Source organism: Erythrolamprus reginae, chromosome 1 (assembly GCF_031021105.1).
Source record: "Erythrolamprus reginae isolate rEryReg1 chromosome 1, rEryReg1.hap1, whole genome shotgun sequence".
In the NCBI taxonomy this organism is placed as follows: domain Eukaryota; kingdom Metazoa; phylum Chordata; class Lepidosauria; order Squamata; family Dipsadidae; genus Erythrolamprus; species Erythrolamprus reginae.
Window position 1 is genome coordinate 281688214 of NC_091950.1, and position 12739 is coordinate 281700952.

The window sequence follows — 12739 nt, forward strand, 5'->3', positions numbered from 1 at the left end:
ATGTACTGTACCTTGCTCATTCAAAAATAGGAGTTCTGTTCTCAATCTTTACATTAAAAATTCTACTATTCAAATAATGGTTTATGTACTGCTCAAAATTACAGTAACATTTCTGGAAATCAAGGTTTTCATTTATACCAACTGAACATACTGAATTGAAATGCATAACCTATTGAGAGAACAATAAATAGCAATTGTTTAAAATACATACTTCTTTCAAGAAATTTTCAGTTTGTTTTTGCTATATTTTATCATATTAGAACATATTCTTATCTGTAAATAGCAGCAGAAAGCAGATACCCCTCGGTCTATGAATTCCTCAACTGTACCTATTTATTAGCATTTTTAAATGCCAAAATTACCAACCAATCAGATTAGCCTTTGCTTTTTCAGTCAACTTTCGGACTCTGCCTCTGCTAGATGTTCCAAAAGTCAAAGAAGTGTCCTCAAACAACAGCTGTCTTTGTTCCTCTTCTGAATCATCTTCATTGTAAAAGGCTGTCCTCCTACCTTGGTTTCTAGTTCTCATATGAGGTTCAGAATCTTTAAATTCTTCAGTCTCTTCCTCAACAGGCTCATCTATTTTTTTCCTTCTGCTTCTTGTCTGAATTTTAGGATCAGGAGTAAAAGTACGTTCAAATTCTGGCTGATCTTCCTGTAGTTTTCTTTTAGGCTTTCTCCCACCGCGCCCTTTTCTTTGTAACAAGTCTTCCTTCACATTATTTTCAGAAACAGAATTGCATGCAGTAGAAACAGAGGCTTCTTCTATTGTCAATTCTTTCCTAGTCTGGTTTCTGTGCTCCTCTGAGAGTTTCTGTTGAGCAAGTAACAGGGCTTTTGGTTTTCTCCCTCTTTTCTTGTGCACCACTTCACATATATTGTTGGTCTCAATCTTGGGTTTCCGTCCAGGGCCCCTCTTAAGTACAGGTTTTGAAGATTGCGCCCCATGTCCATTTACTTGGATGCTGCCCAAGGCCAAAGCCATTGCATTATTCTTGCAATCTGCTGTAACAACAAAGTAATTTGTAAGTGTCTCACAGCAGTCATTTTTAACACCACAGACAACTTTTAAAGCCTTAATTAAATTTACAGGTTAAAATGGAGAATTGGCATGATCAACCTTCTGAATTTATTGATAACATCATATGCCATTAACTAATTATAGCAAATGCAGCCTCTTGAGGGATGTGAGGCTTGTGAAAGACCTGTATCTCTAACAAAAAGGAAAAGAGGAAGGATATTCAATGAGAAGCCCATCAGGTAGAGGCAGATATCTAGTTCCTTAAAGCAAAATTGCATCAGGACACAAATTGCAGTATGACCCTGGATATCTTGGTAGCCTTTGATATTAATGATCATATATGTCCTTCTGTATCATCTGCAAAGGCCTGGGAGAAGAAAGCACCATTTTGTTGTGTTTCTCCTTTCTGGTTGTTTCTGCATTTTGTTACTATATTTTAATAGATATTACAAATAAACAATGAACAAACCAATGAAATTCAAATAAACCTACCTTGTGGATTGACTGTAGCTGATTTTGGTTTACGTTTAATTTGTTTATCTTTTTCTAAATGTTCTCTTGCAGTATTATTTCTAGTATTATGTATATAATTGGTTTGATTTGGAACTGGCAAAACATTCTGGTTCTTGGAATGTTTGGTAGAATTTTCTAGTACTATTAGACAAAAAAAAAGAGGACAAGTTTTCATTAGACTCTAATACATATCTGCTCACTAATAAATTAATATTTTCAATATGGAATACATATAAAGTGTATACAAAGTAAGGTGCTATTCTTCTTCCTCATCCTCTTTTCATAAGTTTTATTAAAGCTTTACTATTTATACAATTACACTTTTATATTTCTGTATTGTTGTAGAATGTAGTATTTGTATCCAAAATAAGCAAAGGTGCTTGAAAACCAACATTCTTGCTGTACCTGTCATGAGCTCATAAAGTATATGCAGGTTCAGGAAATTATTTCAAATATATAAGCTCAGAAAATACCTTATTTAAGAAACTGACAATAGGTACATAGTGAGGGTGCCCATTAAGAAAGAATTAGTAAGAACAACAACCACAGAAGATATAGTGTAGGCAAATAAATGTCCCAACAAAAACTATTTAAAAAGCTCCTGATAAGCTTCTCTAAGAAAAACTCCCTTATAACTGAACATTGTGAATACAACCGTACGCTACAAATTCTGATTCTCTAATAGAAATCATGATAAGGCAATTTTAGAATTAAACTTATTTTATCAATTAGTTCACCTGTTTTTCCTGATGTAGCAGCACTGTTAGGTTTCAAAGTTACAGGCTTTGCACCAGAAGAAGTAGAAGGTTGTTCATTGGTAGTTGTTTCAGTTATCGCCCTAGTACTTCTCGTTCGGACCAAACTCACAGAATCAACTATTTTCCCATTCATCTGAGCTGCTATGTTTCTCAATAAAGTAGGACGTGCAGGCGCAGAAGAAGAAGGTGTAGTGGTAAGCTCAGCTTTCAGCTGCGGTTTTATTAATCTTCGTTTCCTATCCGGACTAAAAATAGATGACAAGTCCAATAACTGATACTATTTTTATAGAGCAAACTAAAAACAATAATTTATTTATTTATTAATGTTAATACTGTAATATGCATTGGTCCCCAACCAATTTAATCCATAGGCAATTCCAGTGAAGATTTAATTCTACTTTAGAACTTAGAATAACTAGAATATCTTTACCCTCTCCTTACGTTTTCCCTATAATTCAAAATGCTTTCAAATATCTAAAAAGCTCAAATCCAAGTAAATAAAGAACTATAAAGAACAATATCTGGCTCAGAACTATGTTTATCCCTCATTCCCATAAAACCTACCCTAATTGAATAGTTGGAAGATATTGAAAGACACCTAACAGCAATTAGAAGGAATCACCTCAACTGTCGTTCCCTTCATCTAAGGAGGGTTCCCGGGAATGTAATTCACAATCTTAAGATGTTAAACTTTCCATTATAAGGGCTTTTATCCTTTCAATGCTGCTGAGACTGAACATATTTTTTAATCACTTGGGACAATTTCAGAACAATTCTATCTTTTAACTGTGCCACTCAAATATCTTAAAATATATTTACAACGGTGTCCGTATTTTGAGCTTTGGCTAGTCAACGGTCAGAAGGGCTAGTTATGGTATGAAAGTCTAGTAATTAAGGCATCAGGCTAGAAACCAGGAAACGGTGAGTTCTAGTCCCACTTTAGACATAAAAGCTGGCTGGGTGACTTTGGGTCCAGTTACTCTCTCTCAACTCAACTCACCTCACAAGGTTGTTGTGGGGAAAAGAGGCCGAAGAAAGAGTATTAGGTGTGTTCACTATCTTTGCCTTACTTTTATAAGCTATTCATAAAAATAATAAACTCAGGACAAAAATATAAAAAATCATTGCTAAGGGAAAAGATCCCCTACTGCCCCTTAAAATTTCTACCAAATAAATAGAAAGTACCTAAATAAATAGAAAAGGGGTTAAACCTGAATCCACTCAAGGAAATAAATTGGCATTGCACTTTTGAAACATTATATAGGGCTTACAGAAAGTAGCATTAAAATACTGATACAACTCAGATACAATTGAAAGAACTGTATCATACCTTGATGCAGCACTACTTGAAAGAGAACTGCTTCTACTTCTTTTACTCCTTTTCTTTTGAATTGTACTTCTTTTATGAAAGCGTAAGGCAGATTTGTAGTCAGATAGAATTGAACTAATGTGCTCCTCAAAGAAAGCAGACAGGCGTAGGCTCATACTATAAATCTGTTTTAAAAAACAAGAAATGATGATATAAATTTTGAATGGATGCATAAAATTTTAATTACTGCCTACAAAACTATCTCTCATACACACACACAGATATATATATATATATATATATATGAATATGAATATGAATATATAGATATACACACACACACACACACATCACTTATAATTGAATTTTGAATGCATGTATGTATCAAAAGACCAAATGGGCATATCTGTATATGGAAAATTCTCCAGAGTTCAAAAGATCCCTGTTATCTCTCTCCTACTCCAAACTTGAACATAGCAAACAGGCTGATGTTATTAAAAACATGTGACATCCTCAAGAGACCTTTACAAACATCCTTTTACTATAGAATTCAATTCAATACAATATATGCTGGCAGAATGTTTTCAGTAATGAAAATGTGAGAGAGAAAGTTCATGAATAAAACACATACTAACTCTTGCCCTGTTGTCTAATTTAACTATTTATATTTGTCAGCGCTTCATTAAACACTAACACACTAATATAAATTTAAAAATCTACAGTATTCCAGCATGTAGAATAATTTTGTATAAAGGAATGAAAATAAAATGATTAATGTAGCTATTAATAATTACTTATGTGGAATATGTTTCAAGGTCAAAACATTTTCATAGAAACATAGAAGACTGACGGCAGAAAAAGACCTCATGATCCATCTAGTCTGCCCTTATACTATTTTTTGTATTTTATCTTAGGATGGATATATGTTTATCCCAGGCATGTTTAAATTTAGTTACTGTGGATTTACCAACCACGTCTGCTGGAAGTTTGTTCCAAGGATCTACTACTCTTTCAGTAAAATAATATTTTCTCATATTGCTTTTGATCTTTCCCCCAACTAACTTCAGATTGTGTCCCCTTGTTCTTGTGTTCACTTTCCTATTAAAACACTTCCGTCCTGAACCTTATTTAACCCTTTGACATATTTAAATGTTTCAATCATGTCCCCCCTTTTCCTTCTGTCCACTAGACTATACAGATTGAATTCATTAAGTCTTTCCTGATACGTTTTATGCTTAAGACCTTCCACCATTTTTGTAGCCCATCTTTGGACCCGTTCAATTTTGTCAATATCTTTTTGTAGGTGAGGTCTCCAGAACTGAACACAGTATTCCAAATGTGGTCTCACTATATAGCGGAATTACAATCTCCCTCTTCCTGCTCGTTATACCTCTAGCTATGCAGCCAAGCATCCTACTTGCTTTTCCTACCGCCTGACCACACTGCTCACCCATTTTGAAACTGTCAGAAATCATTATCCATAAATCCTTCTCTTCTGAAGTTTTTGCTAACACAGAACTGCCAGTACAATACTTAGATTGAGGATTCCTTTTCCCCAAGTGCATTATTTTACATTTGGAAACATTAAACTGCAGTTTCCATTGCTTTGACCATTTATCTAGTAAAGCTAAATCATTTACCATATTACAGACACCTCCAGGAATATCAACCCTATTGCACACTTTAGAGTCATCAGCAAATAGGCAAAGCTTCCCTACCAAACCTTACCCTGTGTCACCCTTAATAGTCTTACTAAAACCACAAGAAAGTGTTCAAACTTCATTTTGACAGTGCCAGAAGCAGCCAAGAATGGCCACTCTAACCTATTTTTACAGTTGCAGTAACTCATTTGAGTTTGGATAACTTTTAATAGTTAACTATTGTTACCCAAGATCAAAACAGAGCATTTCAGGGCCTTAACATCTCAATGTGAAATATTTCTGCATATTTCAATATTTTGACCTAATCATGTTCTAGTGTGTGCTAAAAATTAAGCTCATGAAACAAATGTTTTGTCCACATTGGAAAATGAAGTGAAAGAAGCTAACTATCTATTTTAAATCTTTCCTGTTTTTCCAATATTAATCTCTAAAGAATAAATTCACACCATCAAGAAAAAAGCAAAAATGCATAATAGTATATTTGCACAAAAAAGGAAATACTTCAGACTGATCTTGGCCATCTTGGGTCAACCCAACCATATTATCTTGGAAAATGAAAATGCCTAAATGGTCTAAAGTTCTTTAATATTTTTTTTATCATTTGGCCCATATGATGTTCCATGTGATATCATTTTGAGCAGTCACATAAATGTTTTTACTATATTACTGCATTAAGCCGCTGACCCAAGTTAATCCGATTTTAATTTTTTGAGATATCTAATTCAGAAGTAACTTCATACTCCAATTTACTCCAATTTAAATGAATTCAATATTGAAAATAAAGATAATAAAGCAATGTAGTTTCAGAAAATGTGTGAATATAAACAGAAACCTTCTGTATCTCTGAAAAAATATGTACAAACTCACAAAGCAGGCTCAGAAACTTTCAATATCAAATTTAAGATTATCTGAACTGAACCCTTTTCCAGATTCTAAGAAGTTAAAAAATAAATCTTTAGAAGAAGGAAAACATTTTTATTTTAATTATCAGAGATGGCCTATGGATGAAAAGTTGCTTTCCTCTGATTCTATTAACTGTGGTTTCTTGGTTTTTCACATTTGGTAAGTGACTGCCCATGTTTCTTCTGAAAGTAACTCTGGCAGAAGTGCTTGGCTATAGGCAAAACATCATGTAATATTATTCATAATTTTCATAGTACCATGTTCATCAATATTTAATGAAAAGACTGGTGATAATTTAGCTTCTGACTCAACCCTCAAAAAAATCAGATCTATAATATTCTGGGAAGAGCTATATCATTCTATAGCAATATCCATTTCTTCCCTTCCATGTAAAATTTTACCTCCACAATCTCTAGTACTATATTATTGCCAATGCCATCAAAATCTATTGCAAAACCAAGTACCAGAGAGATATTAAAAGAGTGGGATTTTTAAGTTAGTTGATGGCAATGCCTTGAACTAATTTCTATGGAATTTTATCCATACTTTATTCTTGCCTCTAGCTTTTTGAAATATTTTCCCTCAGATAGATTATTATGAAAGGAAAAAGTTTTATTTTTCAAAATCTTACTCTAGAACCAGTTAACAAATCAAATCCAAACTTGGATTGTAGAACTTCTCTATACTTCTTTTAACCATGTCAAAAATAACAAATATAATTAACATTCAGAGGAATAAACACATCCATGGTGCAATATTAATACATTTTAGATATAAGCTGTGAAGCCATACCCTTGATCTTTTGCATGGTGTATAAACTTTGGAATTGCTGAAAATCAGTCTGACATCTTTACATAACTCCGTTGGCGATTCATAGTTTCCTGCTTCTAAGGTTTCTCGCACTGTTGCAAAATCCATTGGTGTATCAATAATGTCTCGGTAATCCTTTTAAAAAGCACAAATGTCAATAATTAATATTTTTAAAAATAAGATAAAAAGAATAGTGCAGTAACTGTCACTTAAAAGCATTGTAAACACTGAAAATCTTTGATAAAACCTTGCATGTCCAAGAGCAAAATCCACGTATAAAATACCTGATACTTCTTCAAATTTAAATATTTGTTGATTGCTTTAAAAAATAGGATAGTCATTCTTCTACTTCAATTTTTAAGAGGAATGTTTCAGTATAATGCTAAGGTTTTTCAATACTCACTGGATACTCAATAAGATCCACTGGTTGGCGAAAAGGTTCAGAATCTTCACACTGAAAAATCAGATTTAACAATTCCTGACATTGCCTCTTCCATGCCTGAACATCATACGACTGAGCTCTGTTACGCAGCCTTCTCTTTGGCTGATGTTCCTGTAATGGCAATTTCAAACAGCTTTTATTATGTTTTTGTTACTGTCTTTTATTACATATTCCCTTGCTGAAATTCCAATTTATAATTATCCAAATTGTTATAGAACAGTTTTATAATTATTAAACACATAAATATGAGATATGAATAGGAATAAATGGGGAGTAGGAAAGCTTGTCATGCAGAAGATCTGAGCTGACTCAATCAATTAAATCAGTTTTATTTAGTCTAAAGTTAACTCAGCTTTATTTATGGTTTTACTAAACCTCCCTGTTAACTGTTCCTTCTCAATGACATAGATTCTTTGGGGATACCATAGCCGCCCCAAGTCCCTGGAAAGGGGTGGCATATAAATCCAGTAAACAAACAAACAAATAAAAATATGCATTTAAGTTTCAGACATTGAGTGTGTAACAAATCTTTAGTACATAATTTCTATTTTTTAAAAAGGCCTCACAACTAGTGTTGGTGAACCCGTTGAAGTTCGGGTTTGGCGGGTTCAGACGAACTTGACATCGGAGTTCGGGTAGGTTCGCCGAACCCGAACACCTCTGGCCTGGCGGGATGTGAAGCGCTGGGAGGGAGGCAGCAGTGGGCTACGAGCTGGAAAGCTAAATTGCGTTTGCCGCCACGGCTCATAAGTTCTTGTGGCAGAACCTGCCTCCTCAGCTGTCTTGCCTGGCGAGGGGCGAAGCGCTGGAGGGGGTGGTGTCAGGTTCCATCAAACAGGCGATGGCCGGGAGCTGCCAAAATGAGAAAGATTTTCGGCGGCTCCCAGCCATCGCCCGTTTGATGGAGCCTGACACACATCCCTCCAGCGTTTCGCCTCCCGCCAGACGCCTCTACGGGATGGGCAAGCCGGAGCCCACCGTCTCCGCATCGCTTGAGCAATGGGCCTTCACTTCGACTGCCTCCGTCCCGTCCTGCACCTCCGGTTCCCTGGCCCCGCGGATTGAGAGCTTCTCCTCCCCTGCGGGCTGTTCCCGCGGGGCCGACTACACGGGCGACAGCTCCTTTCTGGCAGCAGTGGACAGAAAGGTGACTGACAGACTGGGCACGCCCACTCTCACCTCCCCAGCCAGCAATGCCGGCCTCAGCCTGGCCAAGCCGGCCTCTGGAGGCAGCCTGCTCAGCAACCTCAAGGAAGAAAAAGAGGAGCAGCCACAGCAGCAGCTTGGCTCAAATAACCCAGCCACGAACTGGATACAGGCTCACTCCACCAGGGAAAAGCGTTGCCCTTACACCAAATTCTAGACTCTGGAACTTGAAAAGGAATTCCTCTTTAACATGTACCTCACTGTGAGGTGGCGAGGATTTTAAACCTCATGGAGAGGCAGGTTAAGATCTGGTTTCAGAACCGAAGGATGAAAATGAAAAAAACGAATAAAGGGAAAAGGGGCATAAAGGAGACTTAAGGCTTCCGGGGGGGGGAATGTCTTGGTGAAAATATTGTAGTGTGGGGCTTTTGTTTTCTTGTTTTAAGTAAGCACACAAACACAGGTGTATGTGCAGGACGGGGGTGTCAGGCTCCATCAAATGGGTGAGGAGCCTGACACACACCCCTCCAGCGCTTCTCCTTCCGCCAGGCAAGAGGGCTCGGCAGGCAGGTTCTGCCGGCTGGCTATTCAGGATCCCGGCTGGCAGCTTCAAGCAGGTGGTGGGCGGGATGGGGAGGCAGGGAGGGCTCTGAGTCAGCCATCATGGTCATCAGCCACCATGGTGGTCTGTTGCTTGAGCTGCTCCAACGCCAACCCCATCTTCTACTTTTTCACTGACATGATCGTGCATGTGATGGCGAAAGAAATTAAAGGAGGAGGTGCAGCTGCGGCGTCCGAGCCTTTTCTGTAAGAAATAAAAGGAGATCGGCACGCACACGGATTCCTGGCCTGCGCTGCATGAAGGTTTTGTCTGAGAGGTGGCCGCAGGCTGCAGGAGGGCAGGGCCTACATCAACACAGAACCCGCCCCCCTCCCCTTACCAAAGAGCGCCGGGGTGAGCTAAGGCTGCCCTGGGCAATGGGCGCCAAAATCGATTGGTGCAGACTTTGGTTTTGTTTCCTGCTTGGCAGCCAATCAGTATTGCCCTGGGTTGCAGGAAAAGCAAGGCGGTGTCGTGGCCTTGACTTCCTTATATATTTAGTCCAACTTTGGCCACTTTAAGACTTTGTGGACTTCAACTCCCCGAGTTCCTCAGCCAGCTTCACTGAGTCAGAGCCCTCCCCGCCTCTCCCTCCCGCCCACTGCAGTGTTCGAGCGAATGCCGAACCTGAACACGGACTTTTTAAAAAAGTATGCCGAACACCGCAAAGTTCTGCGCGGACCTGAACTATGCAAGTTTGGTTCACCCAACATTACTCGCAACCTGTTTTTTAGCAGCTGGAAGGATTAAAATCTTGGTTGTTGGAACACTTGACTAAGACATCTTGGTCATGACTACAAAGTACTTATAAGTAGCTCCATATCATGTTAGGCATAGGGCAACACTTATTTATTACATTTATATACACTAAAAAACAGCTTGAATACTGGGTAAAACAGGAAGAAAAGTCTTGCATGGGGGCAGAGGAAATCAAAAGCAGTAATACATGTGAAAAAGATATAAATGTTTTGATAGTTGAACATGAACCAAACATTTTGCTATGGAAAACACATTCCTTAGTTATATCCCTTGTGAGATATTGTGTGAAGTTCTGCATAAAAGAGACATCAATACACCTGACAAACTTTATGAAGACAATAGAAACCAAATCCCAGGAAGGATGATTAAATGAATTGAATAAAGTTCAGTCTAAACAAGACAGAGAGATACATGTTATTTTGTGTTGCACCAGAGGTTAGAACCAGAACTAATGAATTGAAACTAGAAAAATATCTTGACTGTAAGACCCAAAGGTGCTTTTTCAAAAGGCAAATGGACTTTTGGGGGTTTTCTTAAAGTTGTCTCTTGAAAAAGCACCTTTGGGACAACCATGACCTGGATGACTGAGAATTTCCATAGACACCTGAGTTATCAACCAGTGGTATAACTTGCCATCCTGGACATCTTCGAAAAATCAAAAAGATATAAAAAGAAAAAAGAGAAATATCAAAAGCAAGGTGTCAACCTAAGAAAACAGGAATCACTTGGATTTCTGAAAATATCTTAAATGCTAGGATAATATAATTTGAAAGCCTATAAAGGAACTCTCCTACACAACCTATAGCAAGTGTAATAAAGGCAGAGTTATGTTTGGTCTCTGTTTATTGGGCACCTGACACTGGATCACACTTGTATCCTTCCCTGGATTCATGAATCTTGTTCTGTAATAGCTGTTTACAGCCATCCCTTAACCCCTGCACCCCTGCAGCCATTCAACTGCAGAAAATATGACTTTAGCAACAGAGTGGTCAATGTCTGGAATGTGCTACCTGACTCTATGGTTTCCACTCCAAATCCAAAAAAAATTAACCTTAGATTGTCTACTGTTGACCTCACCACATCCATAAGAGGTCTGTAAGGGGCATGCATAGCGCACCAATGTGCCTACCATTCCTGTCCTAATGTCCCTTTTTCAAAAATTTGTAGCTTTTTCACGTATTCAAAATCATGTTTATACTTTTATCTGTTATCTTATATATGCGAAAGAAAGAAAGAAAGAAAAAAAAGAAAGAAAAAGAGAAAAGGAAAGGAAAGGAAATGTTCCCAAACACTGTTTTACCAGGCCAAAGCTGGATAGCCATCTGTTACAATGCCTTTGTGGAAGTCACTCTGAGCAATGATTAACTTCTGAGGTTTCTTCTAGTACTATTACCATTTATAAGACGCATCTCTCTCCCCACCCCCCAAAAAAACAAAAGTGGGTGGAAATGTCTTATATGCAGTCTTATACACAAATGTCATACAGTGCATTTTATACACTGAATGCAGCCATTTTTCCCTTCCAAAAGCCCTGGCCACTGGCTGCAGAGAGCTCCTGGGTGCTGGAGATGGCAAAAATGCCTGTTTTTGCAAAAAATGGACCATTTTTCCCCTGGTTTTTTCACAAAAATGTGGTGGGGAAAGGGTCTGGGGAGCGTGCAGACAGCTCTTGGGTGCTGGGAAATGGCAAAAAATGCCCGTTTTGCGAGGAATAAACCATTTTTCGCAAAAATGTGCTGGGAAAAGGGTCTGGGTACTCTGCAGAGCCCAGACACCCCCACCCCCAAAATGGGCGATTTTTCACAAAAATGTGCTGGGGACTGGGGGAAGGCAAAAAATGTTTGTGAAAAACAGGCAAAAACAGCACCCAAGAGCTATCTGCAGGTTTCCTAGACACTTTGCCCACCCAATTTTTTTTTTTGGGGGGGGGGGGTGAAAATAGGCGTTGATTGCTTACCTGAACGCCTCTTCTCGTACGGTGAGTGGGTACAGCAGTCACATGGGTTGCTCCTGTCCAATCCGTTGGAACTGAGCCTAGTATTAAAAAAGACTGCTGGATCCGCCCCTTCCCCAGAATTCGCGAATCCGTAGACTAGGCTCAGTAGTGAAGCTCTTTAATGTTCAACTCTCATGTGTTATAAGAAATTAGAATAGAAGGTAAAGAAGACCACACAAGGGAGGGAAGTGACTGCTGTACCCACTCACCGTACGAGAAGAGGCGTTCAGGTAAGCAATCAACGCCTATTCTCCGTACTGAAGGAGTGGGTCCAGCAGTCACATGGGACATACCCAAGAGATAGGTCCCTAGGGTGGGAGTACATTGCTATCGTGAGAGATAACGGATTGGAGTACTCTTCTTCCGAAGGCAGCGTCTGCTGATGCGTACGAATCAATCTTGTAGTGTTTTATAAAGGAATTTGGCGAGGCCCAAGTGGCTGCTTTGCAGACTTCTTCCAACGGAGCCTGAGTCGCCCAAGCGGCAGATGTGGCAGCACTTCTGGTGGAATGCGCTGTAATATTCCTTGGAATGGAGAGGGAAGCTGTCTCGTAGGCCTTTGAGATGGCCCCTCTGATCCAACGACCTATTACTGTGGAAGACACTCTGGATCCCAAGGATCTGGGATGGTAGGCTATGAAGAGTGCTTCAGATCTCCGGATGGATCTTGTGCGTTGGATATAAATCTTTAGCGCTCTAGTGAGATCTAGAGTGTGCCATCTAATCGCCAGGGGATGCTCTCGTTGGAGACAGAAAGAAGGTAAAACGATATCCTGAGATCTGTGGAACATGGAACTGACCTTGGGTAGAAAGGTGGGGT

At 38.8% G+C, this 12739-nt stretch overlaps 1 protein-coding gene across 3 annotated transcripts in view; it reads right to left on the bottom strand.

Annotated features, from left to right (window-relative positions):
- Window positions 1-231: 231 nt before the first annotated feature.
- PHIP (pleckstrin homology domain interacting protein) overlaps window positions 232-12739 on the bottom strand; it is a 111532-nt gene continuing 99024 nt past the window's right edge. For 2 of the 3 annotated variants that reach the window (XM_070733093.1, XM_070733091.1), the window contains exons 35-40: window positions 7379-7528; window positions 6958-7110; window positions 3623-3786; window positions 2272-2537; window positions 1514-1675; window positions 232-1005 (exon numbers count right to left, since the gene is read on the bottom strand). In XM_070733093.1, the coding sequence (XP_070589194.1) occupies window positions 359-1005; window positions 1514-1675; window positions 2272-2537; window positions 3623-3786; window positions 6958-7110; window positions 7379-7528 (1542 nt within the window). In that variant the 3' untranslated portion in view covers window positions 232-358. The remainder of the gene's footprint in view (window positions 1006-1513; window positions 1676-2271; window positions 2538-3622; window positions 3787-6957; window positions 7111-7378; window positions 7529-12739) is intronic. The other variant, XM_070733092.1, reaches the window with a different exon arrangement.